This window comes from Polypterus senegalus, chromosome 12 (assembly GCF_016835505.1).
Source record: "Polypterus senegalus isolate Bchr_013 chromosome 12, ASM1683550v1, whole genome shotgun sequence".
Lineage (NCBI taxonomy): Eukaryota > Metazoa > Chordata > Cladistia > Polypteriformes > Polypteridae > Polypterus > Polypterus senegalus.
Genome location: NC_053165.1, coordinates 160,466,899 through 160,494,123, shown reverse-complemented (window position 1 = coordinate 160,494,123; position 27,225 = coordinate 160,466,899). Strand labels below are relative to the sequence as shown.

Genomic DNA, 27,225 nt, shown 5'->3' with positions numbered 1-27,225 from the left:
AGTACACTTGTGACTGCATTGTGCCCAGTGCTGCTGCTGCTGCAGTGACCAGGAATTGCTGACGTTTATTCACCGAGTGATTTTTAAAAGTTCTGTCCGTGTGTGTGTGTGTGTGTGTGTGTGTGTGTGGTATGAGCTCACCCTGTGATGGACTGGCACCCAGTCCAGCTGTTGTTCCTGTCTTACACCCGATGCCTGCTGGGATAGGCTCCAGGTTGCCCTGCTCAGCATAAGCCGGTTAGCAGATGGCTGGAAAATAATCAAAAATAATTTAAAAAATAACTTTAATGAAACCCCAAAAAAATGAACCTTTACAATCTTGCAGGAAGTGTTAGTTTAATCACCAGAATGCCACAGACTGGTACCTTGGCGTGACACCTCTTCACTGAACAGACCCTTTTAATAACTGTTGCCCTCTAATGGATTCCACTGGATTTCTGCAGTTCAGCTTCTTGAACGTCCCGCTCTGTTAAAATCACAGTTTTGAATTTCTCCAAGTAAAGCTGCTCATTTTCTTCCGAGTGCAACTGCCCAGGGAATAATGTCCGCATGTGTTGCGGCAGATGCCTAAATTCATCATCATTGATATCAAAGTCAAACATTTTGGACCTCAAGACCCACCACTTTCCGAAAAATCCCACGTCCAGGATTCTTTCAGGAAACTGGAGCCAGCGTGGTTTGAGATGAGGGCACTGTGCCTCATAAATCATGCTGTCTCGGTCAAATGGGGTCTCATAGACCACAGACACCAGCACTAAGCTCAGATAGCGCAGTCTGCCTTGGTTTTGGACCTTCGCCAGCTTCTGCACGTGTTCGTTCGAGACCCCACTCCTTACCCAAGGAGACAGAAGCAGCAGTTTGTTTGAAGCCTCTAGAAAGCTGCTCTCGAAAGAATCCTCGGTTGGGTTGAGGTGGCCGCAGACACCAGCCGACCCCAGCAAGGCGATGTAGAAGGTGGCCTTCCCTGGCTTCTCTCGAGCTCCGACGACGATGTCCCGACAGGCCTCCTTATAGTCGTTGAGCAGACTCCTGCACCAAACACCTGCGCGCAAGCAAATCATTTGTTTAGTCACAACTTTACTCGTGGAAAGGAACACACAATGAGGCGCTTGTCTGCCTGCCTCCAAATCGGGCGTCCCCTTACACATACGATACGCTCACAAAAGACGCACTGGACACCTTAATGTTCTGAAAGACAAAATGTTGATGACATGTGACAAACTTGAGGACAAAGCCCAAATGTTAGAAAAAGAAATGTATGTGAGCTCTACAAATAGTACCAGTCGTCGTAATGTCACACGTGCAGAGTCCAGTGAAATTCTTATACCTGCACGTCCAACCAACATGCAACAAATCACCACCCGCAGGCACCTTGGGAATCAAGAATGGATTGAAGTACAGAATCTCGTGTCGTTTTGATGTCAAACTCTGCCTGTCAGCTCCAAGGACCCAAGTTTGACTGCCAAACCCTCAACCGGTTTTCTCCAGTTTCTTCCCACATTCTAAAGTCAAGCCGGTTTGGTAATTTGGAGACGCTAAGTTGAGCAGAGTGTGTAAGTATCGGGGCTGTCAGACTGAATTTAGGGTCACACAGCATTACTCTTAAAGAAATAGCTTAAAGGGCTAATAAATGTCATAAACCTGTTCAGGCACCGCAGGAAAGCAGAGATAAACGTCACGTGAACAAGAAAATGTGCACTGAAATATAAGAATTGGTTTAGGAAAAATACTGAGATGGTCAAGTAAATAAAGAACGTGCCAGAAGAAAGGCTGATGTAATACACAAAATGTACAGAAGGACGATTAAGAAATCAGCAGACATCTTGTAATGGACCAGAATGGACGCAGTTGTTATACACACAGAAAGTTCAAGGGTGGTGGCTCATCTCCAAAGGTAACAAGAACCACCAGAATATAATATACAGTAATAGACTCTCATTTAATAGAAATCATTTGGGTGTAAACCAACGAACCAACCAGAGTAAAATGTGTGCATCGATTAACACTGTGTATGGAAATTCAACAGTCTTTAAAATGAACGTCTGTTCTTTGTTTCTCTGACCAGGCGGTAACAGACTGCTACTTACAAGGCATTTTGCCGAGGAGTAATTAAAAGACACAGTGACCAGCTTTTCTTCTGCCTGATTACCGAGTTGTCCTGTTAGAGGACGTGTCTTTCTTTAATAAGACTAAGGGGCTCTGCCCCCTACTCACTTTGCTTGCCAACCCCTGTGCTAGCTTGCGTATGGAGATGCGGATGTACAATTTAAACAGATTTTTATATTCATGGGAATTGCTACATAACTATAATAGAACTAACTATTTTACATTACAGCGAGTAATTAACCAGAGTAAAAAATAGTAAAATTTGAATGTAAATTATGTTTCACGTTGCGTTAAGAGTTATTCAATGTTCTGTTTGGCTTTGAAATGAACACACAAATACTCTTTAAACTTACACTTTTACTGTAAACCTTCAGTAAAAACAATTTTTTGTTATTGTCATCAATATCGCATTGAATTTTGACTCCGTGTTTGGACTCTCATCGTGACAATGCCCGTGAGATATTCAGTGTGGGCATTCGAACCGGCAACCTTCAGGATACCAGCGCAGATCCTTAGCCTCAGAGCCACCTCTGACCGTTTAGAAATGGTTCAGCTGTCTAAGCAAACTTCAAAGAAATGAAACAAGATTTTTAAGCTTTAAACAGAACTGTTCTTAAACAAGAACTTCTCTTTTCATTGTGTGGAAGCTAAAATATATAATACAATGCTACAATATATGTATTATTAATGTACTGATATTGATATACTGATAAAAGCAATTTACTAATATAAGTGTGCGTGTAAGCAAGAATATTTAAAGCAAGGTGACAACAACTGTTAACAAAAGAATGTTTTGTAATTTCCTCAAAGCAACAGACTTCTATGTCTAGGAATAAAAATAAAAATGTGATGACCTAGAGAAAAAAAACAAGCAAAAAGAGGAAACACCGATGGACTAAAGCAAATGTAAAAATATTTTGGAAAAGGGCACAGAGGGGCAAAAAAAAAATAAAAAACTATAAGCAGCCTGAAGATGAGGAAGTTGGGGGTTTTTCTGACTTGCAAGCAGAAAGCTCCGTACTCGCTACTCACCTGTTTATTAATTTTTTTTTATTAATAAACTAACATTGATTAATTGCACTCCTGTCTTCCTCTGCGTCCTTCTTCCACAACTGCTACATCAAGTAGCCTGCCAGGGGTTCAGCACCAAATGGGATATGAGGGGTCAAAGTTACTGCTTTTCAAACAGAGACCTGCAATCTAGGCATGTGGCGCGTCACTTTATGTTGTTTAAAGGTCGCTGATCACAAATATAATCATCTTCTTATATAATACGCTATCGTGGCTGTCCGTTTGTCTGTCCAGGATTTTAAATCACCTGTAGCTCACAAACCGTTTGAACGATTGACCTGAGATTTGGTACACATGTACTACGTGACGTCTACTATCCGCTTTCGTGATGATTGACCTCCAAGGTTATTCCTCTTTTTATTTTGTTGTATTGTAAAAATCAACTCTTGGTAGCGGGCAGCAGTGTGGCACATGCGTATGGGCGTTGTTCTCATTCCTTACCTCTTTATATCTTAAATCATTCTTGAGGCAGATTGAAGACTTAAGTGCTAGCTTAAGTGAAAAATTAAAGAAAACGTACTAAGTAATCGCAACACAAACACGGACTTAATCAGTTTTAACGCAAAATGATGTCGACGGAAGAAGAGAAGCAGCAGGCCGCTAGGGTGGAGAAGAGAAGAGCTGCTCAGGAAGCAGCAAGTGCATCACCTTCTGAGCAAATGAATGATAAACGTAAGAGAAAGAAAGAGAAGGAAAACTAGAAATGCTCAAGTCAAGTGTGTTCACTGCAGGTTATCGTTATAGTAGTGCACCATTACTGGTATTTTAATATTTTGTTTCTTTACCGGTGGTCCTAGCCCTCTTAACAGTCACCCCCAGAAGGCTAAAATGACAAATTTTAGATAAGAGCAAGTACGGAATTTTTTTTTTTGTCTATTTCAACGTCAGTGATTATAAATTTAATGTGATTTTTGATTTTCCTCCCTTAATAACTGTCTGGCTCTCTATGGGCCTCTTTCAGACGGTGACAAATGACAAATTTCTAGTACAATCAAAAATGTTTCAACTTTAAACTGAGGGACATGTTTAAATAGGTCAAGTATTCTTCTTCTTCATTCGGCTGCTCCCGTTAGGGGTTGGCACAGCAGATCATCATCTTCCATATCTTCCTGTCCTCGTCATCTTGCTCTGTCACAGCCGTCACCTGCATGTCCTCTCTCACCACATCCAAAAACCTTCTCTTAGGCCTTCCTCTTCTCCTTTTCCCTGCCAGCTCTATCCTTAGCACCCTTCTCTCAATATACCCCTCATCTCTAATCTGCACATGTCTAAACCAATGCAATCTCACCTCTCTGACTTTGTCAACCGTCCAACCTAAGCTGACCCTCTAATGTCCTCATTTCTAATCCTGTCCATCCTCGTCACAGCCAATGCAAATCTTAGCATCTTTAACTCTGCCACCTTCAGCTCTGTCTCCTGTGCCACCGTCTCCAGCCCATATAACATAGCTGGTCTCACTACCGTCCTGTAGACCTTCCCTTTCACTCTTGCTGATACCCGTCTGTCACCAATCACTCCTGCCACTCTTCTCCACTTCTCTTCCACAATCCCCATTACTCTGTACTGTTGATCCCAAGTATTTCAAATTCAAGGTCAAGTATGATTACCTATTATTCTTGTCGATTATGTACTTCTGCTCCCTAAAGTAAATCATTCTGTTTCTGATAAGGCATTTGGACGTCTTACGCTAATTCCGATTTTGTTTTCCTCATTTCCATTCCAGGAGTTGTGCCAAGATGAACGCGGGGATGCTAGTCAGTAAGCCTGACACATGAACAACAAAACACAACGGAATGGTTACGTGACACTATTAGCCTGAATTCGGAAGGTTTTATGTGTTTGTGTTTACAAAGGGAATTCCCCTCAAAAATAAATGAATATGCACAGGTGAGCAGCACGCAAAGCAAAGATCTCGTCCATTAACCGGTGTCAATGCAAGCGCTCGAGTCTATTTCGTCTAACTGAAAACGACAGAAATGTCAACCAATAACTCTTCTTAATGTGAAATTGAAGGCTTTAAATTCTGCTTCAAGCAACAAACAAATGGACCCTTACTGTCTCACTTACCAATCTTGCTGTTTCGCACCTTCTCCCACCGGCTGACTGGAGAAGAGCTAACTGAAGACGACGCTGAGCACCACCACCTCCGGCACACTCGCAGGGCAGCCATGTTTCGGCGAAATGGAAAGAAACGCTTCCGCTGCACAAGGGGCAGAAGTCAAACAGAAGCGCATGCGTGGACCCGCCTCCATTTTGGCTCATTGTAGCACTGTGCGGCTGGGCTGGGATTCATTACAGTGCGTACCCGAGACGCGCTGTGTATCCATCCGTCATCGTACCCGTTTCATCCTGTTTGGGTTGCGGGTACAGGAGCCCCTTACAGCAGATTTGCGCACAACGGAGAGTCAGCACATCACACCAGATCATCACGAGGCTGCGAATGTGTGGCCAGCTCGGTCCTTGTCAGCTCAGTGTCGGGCACACCACACATGTCAGGGCAGTTAAGCTGACAGGGGTGGCTTTGGTGTCTACGCAGTGCTGACTTGGCACAAACTCCCGCTGATGTTGGCACTAAGGCAGGGGCAGGTCTACTATGAAACTAATGAAGCTTAGGGTTCGGTGCACCTAATCACGGAGGAGCCCAATAATTGTATTGTTTTCCTGCATTGCGTTAAGAGTTGCATAATTAGATATGGACCACCCTGTAGAAGCAATCTTAGTCCACATTGCTTAAAATTGAGGGTGTCTACTGTATGAGAAGGGTTTAAAAATAATAATGTAGTATATAATACAGTACTTAATTAGTTCTTCAAAATCTGAGTTGCAGTGGTTATATTTTTTAAATATTTGTGGTAATCGGATATACTGTAGAACAAATGCATTAAAGAAGATAACAGTGGTTCCCCAGATCTCGTTGCTGGTTGTGAAAGGGGTCCCCATAATAGTTCAAGCTTCTGGGCCCCCCACTGAACTGAGGGATTGCCAGTAGCACAGGGCAGCAGGGTATAACGCCACTCCGTAAAACTGCACTGGCTCGTCATTTCTATTAATTCTCGTGTTGGTTCAAAAATTGATTTCTTAATCAATTCACGGGTCAGTAAAATGAAACTTAAAATTAAAATAGTTTTAACTGTGAATAGTCATTTTATGTACAGTCACAAGCACAATCAAAAAACATAATCAGAATGTTTCTGTCGTGGCACATTCAAGTACAAAACTGAAAAGAAATTTAATTACAATTTAACAGATTCCACAATTTATTTATGTATACAGCACTGTTGCAGATCAGGAGTAACATATATGAATATATTTAGTCAATCTAATATTTAAAATATACTAGGGGCTATCACCGCCCCTTCCTGTGCTACACGCCAGTAACTTTGTGTCTCTGCTGCTCGCGTGTGTGGATTTCACTTTCAACAAACAACAAATCTTTCAATTCTTGCAGAAACGCCTCTTCATTGGGCCGAAACACTACTTTTTTTCCCCGATGGCAACACGAATTAGACGATCTACAAACCTCTGACTTAAAGTTTAAATCTGAACAATATATTCCCTCTCTTTTCGCTGTTCCATTATTTCATCGAGTAATACTTCTGTTTGTTTGTACTAAGCGATCTTTACTCTCATTTTTTGGAGACTTTCGAATTTTCGTACTTCCATTATCTCTAACCTGCTCTGCATGAGTATCGCGCCAACGTTTTTGAATTCTCTACGATATTCTACTTTGTCATCTACTCTTTGTCTTTTAGTTCCAGCCCCAGGCCTGGTTCAATCTTTTGGCACAAAGTCTCGCCTTGTGGGACATGAAAGTATCTCTCTGAGAAGATCACGTCTTGTCCCAGGATTTTGTTTATTATAACAGAGAGATATTAAAAAACGTTTATTAAAAGAAATCAGTTATATCCACAATTTTCAATTCACTGCCTAGTTACAAACTCGCTCTATTGTATGTATTTACACCACCAATATAATTACAGTTACATAATAAAAATATCCATTCATGAACTTTCCAAGTCTGTTTACCCAGAGCAGGGTCTTTGGGAAGCTGAAGCCTATCCTCGCAAGCATCAGGCGCAAAGCAGGAACAAATTCTGGACAGGATGCCAATCCATAGGAGGGAATAATAAAAATATGTTTATTTTAATATATATAGTACATATATTTATATACTGGAATTCCGTAAAAATAAATGAACAGAGTGTGATAAAGAGTTGGGTACCTGATTAGCAAGTCAGGCCAAAACTAAATGAAAAAGGCATCAATAAGGACGTCTCAGGTCCTTGGGAGTTGTGGTAACAAGAAGATTCTCCATCCCAGATGTGTTAATGTTAAGAATGAAAATGAGTGCCGACTTCCAGTGCCTTCATAGTTTAAGTATCTCCCAACTTTAGTAGGTCCCCCTCGTGCCCCACAAACTGCTCTGACCCATCAAGGCGTGGACTTCACAAGACCTCTGAAGGTGTCCTGTGGTATCTGCAACATGACATTAGCAGCACACCCTTTAAGTCCTGTAAGTTGCAAGGTGAGCCTCCATGGATCAGGCTTATTTTTCCAGCACATCTCAGAGATGCTCGATTGGATTGAGATCTGGGGAATTTGGAGGTCAAGTGAACACCTTGAACTCTTTGTCATGTTCCTCACTCCATTCCTGAACCATTTTTGCAGTATGGCAGGCCGCATCACCCTGCTGAAAGATGCCACTGCCATCAGGGGTATGCCGTTGCCATGAATGTGTGTACGTGGTCTGCGCAAACCTTAGTTAAGTGGTACGTGTCAAAGTAACATCCACATGAATGTCATGACCCAGGGTTTCCCGCCTAGTATGACTTGCCTTCTTCACATCCTGCTGCCACCTCTTCCTCAGGTAAAAGATGCCAACACACCCAGCCATCCACATTAGCTAATAAATAAAAAATGGGGTTCATCAGAGAAGACCACCCTCTTCGATTGCTCCATGGTCTAGTTCTAACACTCATATGCCCGCTGTAGTTGCTTTCGGCAGTGGACGGGGGTCAGTGTGGGCACTCTGACCAGTTTTGCGGCTACAATAGTCTTCTGTGGTATCCGACCAGACGGAACTGGACTTCACATTTTGAATAGAATGCAGCAGAAGATCACCCCCCCCCAAAGGCTCCTGGGTAATTTAGTTATTTAACCCAATAACAGACCATTGATCATATTTAACAATACTGAGTAAGTATTACTTACTTTAAATGTCCTTGAATATTTCAATTTGCGGATAGTCAATCGTTTCATCGAGCTGGGGGGTCCCCCTTGATTATTTTGGGGTGTACAGATACTCCATTTATTTTAATGTTTACACACTTCACATATTACTGTACTTGCATGTCTCCATCTGTCTGTGTATGACATTTTTTTGACAAAATTATCAAATGTACCATCTATATATTGTATCATTACAATACATAGAACAAAATATACATAATACAAAACATTCAGAGAATAACATAATACCGGGCAAATGTTGTCATACATAATATAGACAAACTGTATATATACATATTAAATACATTTATAGTTGGATAACAAATGTAACGGTTTAATTACCTTACTATTTTTAATACTTTTGACATATATACCATTTATAGGTTGAATTAGCCTGACCTGTCCTCTCAAAGCCCCACTTTGTGATGGCGGCTTTGGCTTCACTTCCTGCTGGTGACGTGGAACTGTCGCGTGGCTGACGGTGACAGCAACATAAACGTCATGCCGTCTTTTAGGACCTGTGTTACACATCTTAGAACTGCCTTTAAAGAAAACTGAAAAAAAATATAAAAATGAAAGACATTTTAAACTGTCTTACATGAAACTGTTAATGTGACCGTCGCACATTTTATATTTCCTTACGTCTGTTTCCTTCGGTATTTTCCGTATTTATACAGAATAAACCGTTTTTCTTATATATACGAAGTCTTTTATTAAGAAATGTGATATTTATGGTTTTTTGTTTTAAACATCTCTACTAAGACACAGAAACAGCGTCCACGCTGCCAGTTACTTTCTCCTGCATATATCCGGCTACAGCATGTTTTTTCCGCATTTGCATTTTGATTGATATGTTATCAACAAATCATATGCGGCAATAAAATGACATCCCGCCCCCATTGGTGTATGATTGGTCTACGCTTGCCACCTGACCCGCCAGCTCTTTCTTTTGCTTCTTTCCTAGTCTGATGCTCTCATTTTTAATCGACCATTGGAAGGATAAGTTAGTTTGTTTGGGTTAAAGCTGAATTGGCAGAGAAACTGAAGCGTAGCGGAGGGGAGCTGGTAGTCCACCGGTCCGCGACGTTCGTCTTTTCAGGTGAGCTACAGGAAAGTGTCGCTGACAATGCATGAGAGTGAAACCAGTGCGGCGCGCGTGTTTATAATCGTTGAAGTTTATCTTTCAACATACGGATTCTGTTAAGTGGCGTGACTATCAGTGGAAGACTTGTTAGCATTTGTTTTTAAACTGACATAATGTATCGAGAGTCCTCTGGGTTGGGGCAGCTCGCAGCAACTTGGTCTGTATGTCAATCTTCTGTGGATCACCCCATTTTAATTATTTATCGTTTCTTTCTATCCAAACTGTGTTGTGATTCATTTCTAAAGTAAAGAAGCGGTTTATTTATGTGGGGTTGCATTTATAGCACCGATCCAATGTAAAGTTATGGAGGGATTTGTTTTCTTAGTTTTGTAATGCAGTATTTATTATAAGATGAAGGGGGCGTGGGCGCAGTTGGGCCTCGTCGGACAGGTCAGGCCATGTCACGTGGTCGCGTACACCTTTCGCAGGTATCGACCACGTAACCAATTTACCTTTTCTTTTTTTTTTGTTCACCTTTGTTTACAGAAGGCCTTTTGATTGAATGAATGACCGCACGAAAAATGGCTTCTCCGCACGATTTTTCGTTTCAAGGTATGTCCAGCAGCCCGACTTGTAACAAACGCCTGAGTGTCGTATGGATTTTTTTCATGTTCCATTTTCTGTTTTTTTTTTATGATGAGATAACAGCTGGTGACTTCAAGTAGAGCAGGTCAACTTTATAGGCAGGAGACCTGTGTTTTCAAAGGTTTTCCTAAATGTTCCACAGTTAGCAGAGAGATTATCCATCTATCTAATTGTACCCAAAGGCGCTTTTCCACTGCATAGTACGGCACGACACGGTTCAGTTCAGCTCACTTTTGGGGGTTTTCCACTGGGAACAGTACCTGGTACCTGGTCCTTTTTTTAGTACCACCTCAGCTGAGGTTCCAAGCGCGCCGAACCATTACCAAAACGTGACGTGTAAACTCTGCTGGTCACTGGTTGGCCGTAGAAAATCGTCATTACTGCGTCACTGAACTTGCGACACGAGACACAACAGACCCGCTAGATTTTTAGCACAGCCAGCGAAGGTTCGGACGCACCATTTTGTTTTAACCAAAAATGGCTGTTTCGTGGTCTATTGAGGAAGTATAAACGTTCCTCTCGTTGGTAGCCGAGGAGCGGATCCAGCGAGAGCTGGATGGGGCGACGCGGAATGAAAAAGTTTTTCAGGAGGTCCCTAAGCTCTTGGGCGCACACGGCTCCATTGTTGTGTTTGTTTGTGGCGCGTTTACGATGATGTCACGCCGCAGTAGAGGCGGCGCAACTATAACGACACGTGAATAATCCCACCCACTCTAAAGCGGTACTAAACTGCAGTCGAAACGCAAACCGAGCCGAACTGAGCCGATCCAAGGTGAGCTGTACTGAACCGTGCTGTGCCGTACTATGCAGTGGAAAAGTGCCACAAGACACTTCCCATGGGATGTGAGCCAAGTACGGAGCATTTCGACTGGCCCCTATTTCACTTGAGTGTTCCCATTTTGCATAGATCTTCACCTTCTCAAGGAAGGAGAGCCCCATCACTCCAGTTTGACTGAGGACTACTGATCACCACTGTTTTGTCCACTAAACACAGAAATTCTGCTAACATTGGACCAACCCACAGGTTACAATCTCATTTCCTACTACCTTCCCTTAGGAACACTTCAGGGTTTTAGTGCTTCTGTGTTTGACAGTTTTCACACGCAGTTTGTTTGGTGTGTGATCTCCCCTGAATTCCAGTTTACTTGGGTCGATGTGAACATGCCCGTCACCCTCTAGTTCAGACCAAGACATTTTGGAAAGGGGGGTCTCGGAGCACTACCATGCAAGCTATGGTGCGACTCCCATGGGGTATGAATGTAACTATGTCAAAAACTATACATTATGGGTAAAATTTTGCTTGCTGTGTTAGTCAACATTAAGTGTCCGCTGTTGATAATTAGGAGGATCACATTCACAGCGTGATGTTTAGGGTTAGCATGGAGCATTAAAAATAATAAAGGTAAAAAAAATAATACGCACATGGATACAAATGTGACAATTCTCGTAAAACAATCCTCACAATTACCAAGTCAGATTTTACGTGTCGCCTACAAATTATACATACAGTACAATATGTGTGTCTGTGCATTTTAGAGGATTATAAAGGACAAGAATGAGATGGCACAGTTAAAGATGCTAAGATATTTCCAATGGGTGTGACAAGGATGGACAGGATTAGAAATGAGGACATTAGAGGGTCAACTTAGGTTTGATGGTTTAGAGACAAAGTCAGAGAGGTGAGACTGTGTTGGTCTGGACATGTGCAGAGGAGAGATGCTGGGTTTATTGGGCGAGGGGTGCTAAGGATAGTGCGGTCAGGTAAGGGGAGAAGAGGACGGCCTAAGAGAAGATTTGTGGATGTGGTGAGAGAACATGCAGGTGACGGGGATGACAGAACAAGATGACGAGGACTGGAAGATATGGAAAATGATGATCTGCTGTGGCAACCACTAAGGGAGCAAACGAAAGAAAAAAGATAAAGAACAACAAGAACAATACATGACTTTATAAATAAAAAGAATTACAGAACACTAGCTGTGTAACCCCGTGCTGTAAAAAGCCCGGGCTCATTGAAACTATTGAAATTGACAGAAAATAAAAATTGAAATGCAGAGTCGGTGGTTTTGTTTTGCAGACATGCTTGCCTCGCTTGTCTTGTCAGCGGCTAAGCGAGTTTCTCTCTCCTCGGATGTTTCATTTTGCCGATGTGCTCACCTCGCTTGTGTATGAGTGGCTAAGCGAGTTTATCTTTCGTCAGCAGTTTCACTTTGGCTACGGAGTTGCTTTCTTTCAGCTTCATGCTGTAGCCTCATCCTTCTTTCTTCTTCTGACTCGTTAACTTGAGGCCGCCTTGCCAACTCTTTGAGCTTCATGCTGTAGCCTCGCACTTCCGGGCCAGACAGACAGACACTTCCACGTGTAGACGTTTATGTATAAGATGTGACGAACAGTAACTAACTAAATAACTCGTTTAAAATTGTTTAAGTTAACAGTAGGCCATCACAGGTCTAATAAGCACTGTCCTCATTCAAGTTGTGGATGGATTGTGGACAGAAGATCCGCCTCGGTCTCTCTGAAGTGGACTTTAAGCAGCCAGAGAGTTTTCCTGACCACACCACAGAGAAGAGGCCGTTGTTGGGTTGCCTGGAGTCCTTTTCTTTGCCCTTCTCTGACTTCACTTGGTGTAAGTATCCTTGAAGGTGAGGAGTGCACACCCAGCGATGTGTTAAGCTGACCGCACCACTCTCTGGGAGAGCCTTGCAGTTCCTAAAGAAGGTCCTTGACATTTGTGCATTTACCTGTCACGACTTCAAGTATTGGTGCAGTTTGATTTGTAACTTCGTTTTTACTTTCATGCCGGCAAACTCGCACATTCTCGGGCATCATGGCTGTGCACATAGTGGTGCAAGTTTAAGAAACGGTAATAACGTTAGAGAATGGAGTTTGGACCTTGCACTGAACCGTACTCTAGTATGCCACAAGTGATTTTTCGTATAGCCCAAACTTTACACAAGGAAGGCCTCAGTGGGTTTTAACAGGCCCTGGTTTTTGGTTTTTTCCTCACAGCCCCCTTAGTCTGGACTCCCAAAAGTTTTAGATAGATTTCTGGACAAGCCTTGATCATGAAGCATTACAGACTTCAAAAACTGACATTTTTGCCTTTACCTGTCTTGTTCACCCTACTTCTTGTAAAGAATCCCCATTCATTTGTTGCTTGTTTTCATTGTTTTGTTTAAAAATCATAAAGAAGAATCAAGTTTTATCATTTTTTTCCCCTCAAAGTGTAGTGCAAGGCCTTCTAGCTCTTAAGCCCAAGCATACAAAGTCCGTGATGCGGCTTAGTGAGGGTAAACGTTTGATAAATTTAATGCTAGAACGTCAGCAGCACGTTTGGTGTTACTGGCTGAAGACACCGAGGCTGCTGATCCCGTCATCGATTGACGCCTCAGGCTTAAACAGCAACTCGCCTCTGCTCTGAATGTCAGCAAGACAAAGGAGCTGATTGTGGACTGTGGGGAGAAAGAAAGCAGCAGAGGCCCAACCAGCCCCTCGGTAATCGTAACACCACCACTCGGGTGGAGAGTTTCAGAGAACCTCGTTGCCCACATCACACAGGACTTGATCAAGTCCAAACACCTTGGTAAAGAAAGCACCTCAACGCCTTGGGGATCCCAGGCTGCCCTCCCAATTACTATAGAAGTGCTAGCGAAAGAGAAAGTGTCAGTGCCTGGTTTGTGGTCCCAGCATGCAGCAGAATCTCGAAGGCTGTGCAGAGAGAGCTGCGGTCAACATCACCGAGTATGCACTCCCAAATTTCAAGGACACCAAGCGATGTCAGACCAGGGCTTAGACAATGACCAATAATACCCGCCATGCCAACCATGGCACCTTCTCTGTACTGCAGTCAGGTGAACGGTACAGCTGTCTTAAAGTCCGGTTCAGGGAGACTTTAGGGCTTCTGTCCACAGTCGATTAACAGTCTGGATAAAGAAAGTGTCCAGAGCTTAGGGGTGTGTGATATTGGCAAAATTATATCTCGATATTTTCTGGGACTTTGACAACAACGTTTACTTCTATAGCTCATCTTTCATACGAGTGATGTAGCTCAAAGTGCTTTACAAGATGAAGAAAGAGTAGTTTATAAAAATAAGATTAGGAAATAGTAAATCACAAAGAATAAAGTAAGGTGTGATGGCTGTGAGGACAGAAAAACAACAGAAGGCTGGAGAAAAGAAAAAGATGCTAGCGATCATTTGACGATATTTTGCATCCTTTTATGTTTGTAAAAGTGTTACTGATCAAGCTTGGCCTTGATAATAGGATATTCATTGTAGCTACTATTGAGATTAATGGAAAGAGCAGCTATGGACAGCAGTGGCTACCCCGAGTCAGTGTCCTAAATTAGAACTCAGTCCTTCCTGGTAATGAAACTTGGTATTTAACTCTATGCCTTATAAATACTTTCATTCATCAAAGGGACATTTTCGTTACATTGTAGACAGGGCTGTGGAGTCGGTAGGTAAATGCTCCGACTCCGACTCCTCAGTTTCTAAATCTTCCGACTCCGACTCCTCTGTATGTATATACTATGCTAATGTATTTTCTACATCCATTGAAGGAAAGGAAGGCAACATACATGTCATTTCACCACAGAACTACTGGCTAGGAAGCCAATACTCTACTATAATGCCAGATTAAAGATTGACTGGTGGCCGCAGATTGCGGGTGTCCACATGGACGGGCAGATCCAGCTTGCCGAAAATCTCGACCACCGCCCCCATCCAAAGTAACGTGATGCCTCTGTCTGCTGCGGTGGCCGTCTCCTCTGTCAGCCAGCCGGAAGTTTAGTGCATTGTGTCACTCACCGGCCAGCTGATCAGCAGAACGAGCCTCTGCTGGAGACAGGTAGGAAGATCTGTGTTCGGCTCCTTGCCCCTTCACTGGCGCGCAGCGAAGGGGCCGACGGAGCTGAGAACACACCAGATGATTTTTCAGGCGTTTGACGCGTGATGACTCGTTGAATGGCCGAAAAATCGTCAGTGCATCTGTAAATGTATGGGGGGCTTTAGGCTAGGTGTAACAGTGGAACACGACACAATGGAAAGAGGTGCCGCACCTTAGCTGTGCATTACATCCCATATAGTGACGCATACAGTCAATGAAAAGCATGCTTCATGGTTACTTGACATGTTCGTTTTGTGGTAACATTATGCACTGCATGCATTGGGCTTTATTCTTACAGCAGAGAAGTAGTTCATTATGACCGTTTGTGAATTGGGACATTTCAACTTACTGTTTTAATTCCCATTTAAATTTAGTCGGATTCGGTTAACTTTTTGCCGACTCCAGGTACCCAAAATTGTCTCCGACTCCACAGCCCTGATTGTAGATCCAAGGTCCTCACATACAGTCCTGGAGGTCCGCTGTGGCTGCAGGTTTTCATTTAATTCAAACCCATTTATTGACTACTAAAGCAATACTTTTTTTGTGCCTACTTCTAGTTATCGTGCCTGTTGATAATTCAGGACCCTTTAATTGCCTATTTCAGTTTTTGGCAGCTGCATTAAAGTTTGAATTGTTGCCTGTTTTCGTAACCAGACAGTCAGTTAATAAAGAAATGCAGATAACCAATAAACCAGCAGCTCTCCAGACTTCTAAACCTGTGCATGTGCACCATCTGTGTTAGAAACAAATGAGAGGGGAACTGGAAGGAGAGTTACGTCCATGAAACACAAGGGTAACGTTCACAGAGTTGGGAAACTAACTCTACAGTGGATGACTGAAATCACAAACAAGCCAAATAGTTCAGTACCAAGTTTCATTTTCAGCAAGGACCGAGTTCTAATTTGGAAACTTGTTGGAAGGAAAACCTGCAGCCACTGCGGCCCTCCAGGACTGTGATGGAGGACCCCTGACCTAAAGCCTGTTGAGATGATGTTTGATGTAGCAATACTGTTGATTATTTTCTTGTCGGGTCGTGAAACCCGAAAAGTTGATCATGAAATCAGATCGACTTCTACAAAAAATGCAAAACTTAATTTATTTTTATTTATTTATTTTCATCTTCTTGCCTCCTCTAATCTCATATCCGTTTCTCAGACGAATCGAATTTTGTTGCAGCAGCACGGTTACCAATTTCTTTCGCTACTTCAATGACTTTTAATTTAAAACCAGCTTCATAGTTTCTTCTGATCGAACACTCCATCGTAGATAAGGGATGCTCTTACCATAAAGGTGTATGAGGGTGTGAGATACACAAAACCGTGCGTACGTCGCTTTGCAATAGTTTGGTTATTACCGCGTGGTCACGTAGGCACAATAGAGAAAGAGAGGTTAGTAGCACACGCTGATACAGCGCATTGCCGCACCCACGTAGAAGAGAAAGGCCGTGTGCTCCGTGGTTCCTCTCTCAGCGTTAGCGTATCATGATATCTTGGACCAGTACTGCGAGTTTTACGCATTCGACTTATACAACCAATGTTATAAAATACCAGAAATATATTCAGTAAAATCAAGTCCCAACTTATCCGCGGGAGAACTTATCCACGAGTGTATACGGTAATAGAACTTTTGTTTGATATTCCAGAATTTGAGGAGGCAGCAGAACTGCTTTCAGCAAACCCTGATGCCTCAACCCACAGTACGGCCCGACTTGAAAACGTGAATGTTGGTATGAACATGGAGGATGACGAAGACGCCCAGGAAGAGACGGAGGTGAGTGTCCTGTTTGTATACAGTGTGTGTTTATGAAATTGAAAGAGTAGGACGTTCACTTGGTTAATTTTCTTAAGATATAATTCTAGTTGTGTGTATTTGTACATTTTTGTTGTGTATATTTATGCTGCTGTAACCATACAATTAGATAAACTTTATTAATCCCAAGGGGAAATGCAGATGTATACAGCAGCAAAGACAAATAATGCAATCCAGCAGCAAATAAATGAATGAATAATGTGCACAAACTTCAAAAAGAACTTGGAGTATATACCTTTAATTTGGCAGGTCTTGAGGAAGCACAGAATTGCCTTATGGCCGTGGGCAGAAAAGATCCCCAAAAGGGGCTTCTTGGCACACCGTGGTGGAATGAGTGTCGCATTCTGTGTCACCTTTGTAAATCTAGCGATCGTTTTCGCTGATCTCGTCGCTGCACCGTGTCAGATTACATGACTGAAATGTCACAGGCCGTGTCCCATTTGATGACTGAGAGTCAGTCTTGCAGTGTGTCGTTTTTTTCCCCTTTTTCTGACGGCCATTGGCATGTTGCCTGATGGAGCCAGTGCTTTACAAAGGGTTAACTGTGGCAGCGAGTTCAGTAGCAATCTCTGCTCTTTATTTCTTTTTTCAATTCTGTTTTGGTGTGTAAAATACGAGGCGGCATCAGTCAGACTAACTCCTCTTCTGTTTGCGAGGTTCGAAACACACACGTTCCTTAGTCCTGCACTCTATGCACGTTGTGCTTACAGATGAGCATTCATTGGCTCATTTGATTGCCAACCCACCTGTTTACATAGGCGGCCCCTCCGACTGGCATGAACGCCAGTCGCAGAAGAGTTGGGTTTAATTCATTGAGTATATCACATTAGATGATCGTCTTCACAGGAGCGAGCCACCGACTGCCTAGGATTATGTAAATGAAGGCTACAAATAAAACATTTTGTCAAAAGTCATCATCTAATGTGATACGGGTTTAAAGTGCTTCAAGAGAGAGCCTCCTGGAGGGGATTAATTGAATTTCTGTCTATTGGACCTTTATGATAGATAGATAAATAAATAACCTGTTTAGGTATTTTTATTATTATTATCAATTTATAGTGGTCTTCCATTGAGTCACAGCAGGGCACCCATAGTTGACTTTAGTATGCAGTGGAATGTAAGGTGTTTCAACTGGCCAATTAAAAATAATAATAGTTTGAAATGCTTTCTGCGTGTTGTTATATGGGAAACTGGAATTCTCAAATCCACGTAACCCCCTTAGTTTCCTTGGGGCTAAAGCCCATCCTTGGTACCAACTTGTGCAAGGCAGGAACCAAACGTAGATGAAGAGCCGGCCCATAGCAGGAGCTTTCCTACTAGGTTCAAACTGCATAAAGTTAAAGTTTCAATTTTTAGTATTGGGCCAGTGTTTCTTTGAATATCTGTTTCTTTTGACTCGTGTTATTTCACAATAGTTGTCCACACTGGCTACAGCAGATAGAACTCTTTTTGTCCCCAGGGGCAAATTTTGGCTTTTTACAGAAGCTCTTTAGATAGATAAATAATAAATTGATTAATTAAAATATATACATAGTGTGGTCCCCGGCCGGGACGCCCAGAAGGACCCGAGGAGGGCTTGTGCCTCCTCCAGACCGAGAGGGGGCGTCCGTCCTGGTTATGTTGGGGGCCTCGGGTAAAGCGCTTGGAAGCCCAGCCCTGTAGGGTACCCTGTGGCCACCGCCAGGCGGCACCCCAGTGCCTGATTATCCCGGGAGCCCGGCACTTCCGCCACACCAGGAAGTGCCGGGGAAGACGACGGGGACACCGGACGGCTTCGAGACGCAGCGGCACTTCCACCACACAAGGGCGTGTCTGCGGAGGAGTGCCGGGGAGCAGCTGGAGCCCATCCGGGTTCCCATAAAAGGGGCCGCCTCCTTCCAGTCGGCAGTGGATGTCGGGTGGAAGAGGACAGAGCTGGAGAGAGGACGGGAGGCGGTCAAAGAGAGAGAGGCACTGTAAGAGTGAGGCCTGGACTTTGGGGAATCGGTGCAAGAGGCACTGGGGTTTGTGGTGCACGTGATTTTTGTAAATAGACTTTGTAAATAAACAGTGTGTGGGTGAAACTATGTTGTCCGTCTGTGTGTGTCCGGGCCGAAGTTCACAATAGATATACACTTACACACATACATACATACATACATACATTGATTGTGGAATACCAGGGGAGTACAGCTCCCCAAACCCGGGCACAGAGACAGAAGTCCAAAAGCAATACACGATTTATTTCCTCGTGGGGCAGCTCTATTCCCCGCTCCCCACTACAGAGCACAGTATACAGCCGCCCACAGTAATAGTGCTCAGTCCCTTCTCTCTTTCTCTTCTTCTCCTTTTTCTTTTTTTTTCTCTGACGCCTCCACTCCCTTCCCAGCAAGCTTTGTCCTCCACCTCCCGACTCTGGCTCCTCAAACGGAGTGAGATGGCCTCCTTTATAGTTCACCTGGAAGTGCTCCAGGTACTCTCAGACCCTCTTCCAGCAGAACTTATGAAGTGCTGCAGTCCAATCCGAAACTGTCCAGGTGCCCCCTGGCATTGGTCATGGGCCCCAACAGGGTTGAGCTTCTAAGCTCCAAACCCTTGGCCCCCATGTAAGCTAAAGGGGTTGTCCTCTCCCCTGGTTCTTCCATCACATGGGCATTAGAAGATTTGTTGTTTGGTGAAAGTGAAATCCCCACACGTGAGCGGCAGAGACGCAAAGTGGCTGGCGTGTAGCACAGGCCGTGGAGTTGGCGAGCAAAGCCCCCCTAGCTTTATATGAATATTTTTGGGTTATAGAATGAATCATCCGAGTTTCCATTATTTCTTATGGGGAAATTCGCTTTGATATACGAGTGCTTTGGATTACAAGCATGTTTCCAGAACGAATTATGCTCTCAAACCAAGGCACCACTGTACTCCTTTTTATTTTATCAGTGCAAATTTGTTCACAAAATAGCATTATTAGATACCACTTATCCCCATTAGTTCTTCAGGTTAATGATTTTCTGTGCCTTTACCTTCTCAGTCCAATAACGAGAGTTGACAAGATAAAAGTGAACCCAGTAACCGTTCAGTGCCGACCACATATCTCAAACTTGAAAATCTGTGAATGCTGATGTGAGAATGCGGCAGCAGAGCTCAGTCAATATTAGAGAAGTACAACTGATGATGCGACTTCATTCGCTATCTGACCTCAAACATCTTTATGACTTTCTATATGCCAGATGCTGACCCGACAAAAGAAGAACTTTAAGTTTTGGTCCTTTGAATATTACCAGTCATTCTTCAATATTGACACCTTTCAGGTATGTGAATTTTGTGTATGTATGGATGTATACGTTTCCAAAATTCTCCAAATTATGTTGTCACCATCTTTATTACTTCCCTCCAAATGAAAGGTGCTGGACAGAATAAAAGGGTCTGTGCTGCCTCTGCCAGGAAGAAGCTTTGTAAAGCACCATTTGAGAAACAATCCTGACCTTTATGGTGAGTCTGTACTTGTTTGGTCTAATGGCTTATAAGGGCCATGAAAAGAATTCCTTTATTAAAGGGGAAGAGTTGTATGTGCCCTTTGTCTAATAAATCTTTATCGTCCCTCAGGTCCATTTTGGATATGCGCCACACTAGCATTGATAATGGCCATCAGTGGGAATGTCTCCACCTTTCTAAATGAGTCTGGGGATTCCAACTACCACTACAGCCCTCAGTTCCATAAAGGTAAAGAGACAGATGAGAGGTTTTACTTAAGTACTTCTCTTTTGGATATATGACCACTGCATTCTCTACTGCCAAATTATCCAACCATGTATCCACATGGGAGTTGTGGTCATGGCCACTCTACTCTTTGTTTGCACCAAAGGAGAGCAACGAGCAATGATCCTCTGTTTATGGGCTGAAGGTGAACCAGGAGCTGAAATCCATAGAAGGCTTTCTGCCCAATATGGAGACCCATATTTTACCACAGCCAGATGGGCAAGAACCTGGACTGAGAAGTTCAGAAATGGTCAGACAAAAAGGAGTCCACTAGCAACAACAACGCTGAGCGAGTCCATACCATGATTGTGATGAACCGACAAGGATTCTGCCCCGGTACACCTTCAGCCCATTAAAAGCAGAGTGCTGCTCTTCTTTGTTGTTAAGGGACAGCTGAGCAGCCATGTTAAATCCTAGAAAACACTAAATAAAAATGGCTTATCAACAAACATTAAAGCATTAATAATGCTCTCAAATGATTAAATAAATCCTATAAAGAGTAAATTTAATTCCCAGCCAGTACTTTGATGATCAGTGTTGGCAGCTGGGATTAATTAAGGTTCTGTCACTGCAGCTGTACTCACTCAAAATGTCTGCCAAAAAACTCCAATCAATCAATCAATCAGCTAAAACTATCTTGTCAATGAACAGAAAGTTATTTATTTCGCTGTTCCAGCAGAAGGGTCTGTAAAGCCATGACACTTAATCTTAAATGATATCTCCTAGAGGCAACACATTAGAAGAAGACGACAGACCGATGGAAACTACATCCATTCCAACTGTCTGCTAGGGTGTTGCTACAGTTGTTTTTGAAATTTGAACTGTGGACTTCACAAAACTAACTACAGGAAATGGTTCTATATGGCAGCAGTAGTTTTATATCCGATTTTAAAAGCTGACATGGGTTAACATGGGTTAATGACATTTTGTAGTAAGCAATGACACATTTTTCCCTCCTCTCTTGCTGTAGTGACTGTTGCTTGTGTGATTATTTACTGTTATGCATGGCTGGTGCCACTTGGCCTCTGGGGATTTTTGCAGTGGAGGACAAACCAAAGCCGAAGTCTTTCCAACTACTCCTTCCTTGAGACGGTGTCTACATATGGCTACAGCCTGTTTATCTACATTCCTGCTGCAGTGAGTAACTTTTGAAATGAAGTCAATAATTTTGCTGCTGCTGCGCATGCCCATATTCTATGCTACCCGTCAAGTGCCATTCCTCGTTGAACTGTTCTCTGTCTGCCAGCCTCCACCCACTTTTAAGAAATTAAAGAGGAGGTGGCATTGTGGTGGGGATCTAGCAAAACCTTGTCTTATAAAGTAGCAGATAATAACTGATCACATTGGGAAATAGTTTACATAGTATATTAAATTCTGAATTGAAAGGAAATATTTTAGAAGTCCTGGGCATTTTGTTTTAATGACTTTATAGTTAGATTTCACTTTGTTGAGAGTGAAATAATAAAACGTGACCTAAGTAGTAGTCGTCTTATGGTTTGATTTGAGGGGAGTTTTAGCAGGGTTAAAAGACACAACGATGGGGTCACCTGAATGCTATTGGTGGAGTCCATTAGAGAAGGAATCTAAGGGTTAGGGTTACTCCATTTAAAAACATAATTCCTTTCAGCTGTAGTCCTTATTGATTACTGTAGAATAAGAGAAGCTCAATTTGTAGGTCTATCCCTCTGTATGTAGCCTGTCTGCTGCTGTGCAGAAATTCACTCAACTAGGTGCCCTCATTTCAGCTGCTCAGTAGGAAGAAAATGGCAATTAAAGATGCTTGAGAGGGTAGCAGGAAGAAGGCTGCTACTTACTTTCAGTGCGTCATGTTAGAAATTTGAATAACTAGGGGGCTTAGCCCCCTGCTCGCTTCATCTCCCATTGTGTTTCGGACCTCATAAACGATAGCGGCTTGTGTGTATGTCGTCTCATGCCATTCTGGTAAGCACTCATACAGCACCGGCTCGGTCAGGCAGAACATTATTGGCTGCCAGAAAGAGGGGCCAGCTCGCAGAATTTTGGAAATGTGAAATTGCGCTGGAACGTCGTCACGGGAGTCGCATTGCTGGCCATGCCCTACAAAACTAGTCGTGAAGTGTGACAAGATCGGCAGCGACCATGGTCATCAAGTTTGACATCCCTTCCAACTAGAAGTTATGTGATGTGACGCCAGCTTTGTGAAAATCCGTCCACACATAACTGATGCTCTCTGTCATAATAAATCCCAGGTTGGCATCTCCTTGGCATTATGTGTCTCTCGTCCCTGAGTAGCCTCCTTTATTATACTGTTGCCAACTAAAATGATGCACTTACCAGTCTGGCATTTCTATAGAAATAAAATCAAGATACTTCCTTCTGCATTTTGAATTTTTTGGCTTTGTTTGATGTAATTTATCCATTTTTCACACTAAAGACCTCGAGTCTGGCAGCACGGTGGCTCAGTGGGTAGCGCTGCTGCCTCGCAGTTAGGAGATCCGTCTGGGTTCGCTTCTCGGGTCCTCCCTGCATGGAGTTTGCATGTTCTCCCCGTGTCTGTGTGGGTTTCCTCCCGCGGTCCAAAGTCATGCAGGTTAGGTGCATTGACGATTCTAAATTTTCTCTAGTGTGTGTGCACCCTGCCCAGGGTTTGTTTCCTGCCTTGTGCCCTGTGTTGGCTGGGATTGGCTCCAGCAGACCCTGTGACCCTGTAGATAGGATATAGCGGGTTGGATAATGGATGGATGGGACCTCAAGTTGGCTGTCGGATCACATGTCGCCCGTTCGTCTGCTCTGTTCACCAGTCGCATCAAAACAGTTCGTTTCACAAATTTTTTTCCTGTAGATTATATCAATGACAACTTGAAATACTTGCTATATAGAATTTTAAAAATGTAATCTAGGAACAGTGGTGTATTTTTAGGGGGAATGGGGGGTGATGGTGTAATTACCCAAACACTGCACATCATTCTAAAAGTTGAGCTGATCTTAATGAAATTTTGCTTGTACAGTAAAGGCTGATCCAACGTAGCATGCAAGCCACGTGGCTTCATTGGGAAGGGCAGTCACAATGATGGTGGGTAAGAAATGCATCACTCCTGCACAGTTCAGACCAGGTTCATGAGGTTTTACATGCATGTTACTCTTTCAAAACTTTGTTGTCGCAGCAAAACAATGGCAATGAACAATTTGACATCCCAACGTTTCTCATTTGGGCAACTATAAGTGGTGTGTTGTCAAGTTGGCAGTAGTAAGAAACTATTCAAGTGCACCCACCAAAAAATATGGTCCTTGATGTGATTCAAGATAACCCAGCATTAGGCCGAGCGCACCGTCCATAACACCATTGTAACTGCTTGATATTTAAAGAGCCTTGCAATGAAGAAGCACGATATCAAGATAGGAGGAAAGAAAGATGACAAGAAATCATCTTAAAGTGAGAATACTGGGAGATTTACTCAAAGGAGGCCCTGAATATTCTCTTGTATCTCCCGTTAGAATGAAGCAATCTGAACTGAGGTGGAGTGGTAGCTCTGAGGCTAGGGATCTGCACTGGCAATGGGAAGGTTGCCGGTTTGAATCCCGTAATTGGCAAAAGGGACTCTGCTCTGTTGGGCCCTTAACCTGCAATTGCCGAGCGCTTTGAGTAGTGAGAAAAGCGCTATATAAATGCAAAGAATTCTTCTTCTTATTAACTGAATCTGCACTCTACCTTAACGTGTGTGTATTTGATTGCATTACGTGTGATGCTGGAAGTGGTTTCTGTTTCCTGCTTGGCGCTGCATGTCCCTGAGCGTATTGGCAAGTGTCCTGGGGGGAAATAGCAGTGACTTCACATTGGATGTTTTCCTTCAAATCTTCCACAATGAGACGCTTGTTCTGATAGACTTTTCCTTTCAAGGAAGGAGTCTGGTGGTGTCAGATCCGGCAACCGTGGTGGCCAAAGCCCTTTTGAAGTTAGCCTGTTGCCGAAGGACTCCTCAATTTCTGCCATGCACTGAGACACGTTGCTTCATCTTGCACCTTCCGTTAACTCGGGACCATCCAGTCGATTCTGACATCACTTAAACGAATTGGTGACCCAATAGGTTGGCACCACGAAGACACGCTGCTCAATACTGTATACCGCCATACTGATGAGCAGTCGAGTGACTGAGTGAAGGGGTTACGGGGGATACTCACCCAGAAGTTGCAAACGGAGCTTGAATGTCGCAACGGTTGTCCAACGCAGGGGCATCCCGTCTTGTACTGAGGAGCTGTTTCCGTAAGAGGCATTAGCTCTCCGGAAATGTGTTCTTTTGAAATTGCGGCACGTTGTTTCATTCAGACTGCTTCATCCTAGCGAGTTATTACAGAATATTCGGGGCCTTTTTTACGTGAATCTCATGAATATGCTAATAATTATAGGAATGGCTACATTACAGCAGAGAAAATGAGGCAGTGCAGGTGATGGGACAGCCAAAAAAAAAAAAAGTTTGCTTCCTTACCTGAGCCCATTTCTTCTGCTACAAATATTGCGGGTACTTTAGATTAATTTTTAAATTCTCATCTTGACTCAGTTGGTCTCTCTTTCCAGGTTCTCTGTGTCATTCCAGAAGGTTGGGTCCACTGGCTGATCTTCCTTCTTGCCACAGTAGTCAGTGGATCTGTTCTGATTTTCACCTTTTGGCCGATCCTTTCTGATGATACAAGGGTAGCTGCTCTCTCAACAATGGTGGCGATCATTGTATTGCATTTACTTCTTGCGGTATGCTGCAAGGTAAGTTTGTATACATAAAGATACCTTATTCTTGTAAAGTCAAATTATTGAATTCTTTTTTTTTTTTGTTTCCTTTCAGTTTTATTTCTTTCCAATAACCCAGCAGCCACTGCCATTAACGACGACAGCTGCCTCTTTAGTGAACGTCACAGCCTCCGCTCCTAAAGCTCATGCTGTGTAAAGCTGGCCGGAGGTTCCTCTTGGTTATTTGCTCCTACAGTATTTAAAAATAAGCTTGATAAGAATCTTGCCACTGGGACATCCAACTACATGCCTTTAGTGAGAGTCTGATTTCAAGAGTTTGGAACGAGGAGTCTTTATTCGGGCTAATGGAGGTATGAACAGCTGGCAGAGCATAAAGGCTGGGGGGTGTCCAGCGATAAAACACACGCGGAGTATTTCTGTCAAACGTTGAGCTCCTTTCTTCTACTGGGGTTACAATGGAGGTAAATGCAGACGACCACTCTCAACAGAGGGGGGTGGTTTACTTTTTTGAACGAGAAAATCATCTACGTGCGCAGAAACATTTCCCAAAAAACAAAAATGCAGTGTGGAAGACGACAGTCTGTGTATGAAACTCTGGTAAAGATGTAGTAATTATGGGACATTTTGAGGTCCAAAATCTACGTCTGTTCACATCCATGGTGGCCTGGGTAAAGTAAGATTATTCTTCTATTGGTATACTAACTTTATATTGTCGCCCTGTATATTTTATCTAGAAATACAGAAAAGCACTTTTGAAAGTAAATGTTCAGTACCATTTGGTTTTACTGGCACTAAACTCTCTAGCAATCCAAGCTGGGAATTTGCGTGTTAATAGAGCAGCACATTTGTAAACCTTTTTGTCTGTTATGTTTATATCATGCTGGGCAATTTCAAAATGGTCTACCTGAGGGATGAGGTTCTATTTTTCCCAGGTTTAATAAAGTTTTGAGCAATTGCAAGAACTATTATGAAAATAAGCGAGGCTTCTGAACATCCACCATGAAGCTGATCCCCGAGTGGTGTGTATCAGAAGGGTCAGGAGAGATAAATGAAGGCTCAAGTATATCATTTTAAAACTGACTGAATAAAAACACATTGCTACCACTTGGAATTTCACCATAGCCAGTGTTTGTCACAAATATCTCAGTCTGGTCTCATTTGAGAATGAATAGAAACTGGTAACATAAAATACCTTAAGAATTAATAAGTTACCATCAGTGCTACAGCTCAGGATGGAGTTGGGATTTGTCAGAAGCCACTGTGGCAGAGCCCATCCTGTAGGATTAGGAGCAACTTATTTATCAATCGTACCTAATGCTACTGTATCAAAAAAAGGAAAGGCTACGGCCACAAACTCGATCAAAATGTGCTGAAGGTGTCTTCATTAATGGAGTAGACGTGCAGTGTAAACCGAGGCCATGGATGGTAAGAGAAGGTGCGGGTCACTTAGAAAGTTACTACAGTCCACCGTAAAGATGTTCATGTGGAAAGAAAGAGTAGGAGGGGATCTTGTCGCCATTTTGGCCTAATAGTCCTGCCTTCCAGTGGAAAAGCAAGGCATTTAAAAGCCGCAGTTGGTATTTAATTAATGACCAACGTGCAGCAAAAAAAAAAAAAAGGCATGGTGGGGGATTGACCCTTCTGAAAAGGGCTGGTCTTTAACTTCAGTCCAAGAGACCCCGATTTACTGGCCACTATAATGTCTTCACATTTTATCTCATTTTTGTTATGTTGCAGCTTTATGCTAAAATAGTTCAAACTATTTTTTTTCCCCCTTACTCAATACTGTTGCACGACCAATCACAAACAGGAGTATAGCAATTCAATCTATATATATATATATATATATATATATATATATATATACACACACATACAGTGTGTATATAATATATATATATATATATATAAAAGTCAATGTATGAGGGTATGTGAGTATGTATTT

The 27,225-nt window shown here is 42.9% G+C and overlaps 2 protein-coding genes across 2 annotated transcripts; one reads left to right on the top strand and one right to left on the bottom strand.

Moving 5' to 3' along the window:
- Positions 1–267: 267 nt before the first annotated feature.
- Positions 268–5,375, bottom strand: timm29 (translocase of inner mitochondrial membrane 29). The gene is made up of 2 exons (XM_039770532.1): positions 5,245–5,375; positions 268–1,042 (listed from the first exon to the last, which is right to left on the bottom strand). Exons 1-2 carry the CDS (start codon positions 5,345–5,347, stop codon positions 417–419), a joined length of 729 nt encoding a protein of 242 aa, XP_039626466.1. The 5' UTR covers positions 5,348–5,375; the 3' UTR covers positions 268–416.
- Positions 5,376–9,348: 3,973 nt separating this feature from the next.
- yipf2 (Yip1 domain family, member 2) lies at positions 9,349–26,396 on the top strand. The gene is made up of 9 exons (XM_039770531.1): positions 9,349–9,505; positions 10,037–10,102; positions 16,665–16,792; positions 20,032–20,112; positions 20,206–20,293; positions 20,408–20,524; positions 21,531–21,697; positions 25,113–25,295; positions 25,375–26,396. Exons 2-9 carry the CDS (start codon positions 10,057–10,059, stop codon positions 25,474–25,476), a joined length of 912 nt encoding a protein of 303 aa, XP_039626465.1. The 5' UTR covers positions 9,349–9,505; positions 10,037–10,056; the 3' UTR covers positions 25,477–26,396.
- The last annotated feature ends 829 nt before the right edge of the window (positions 26,397–27,225 follow it).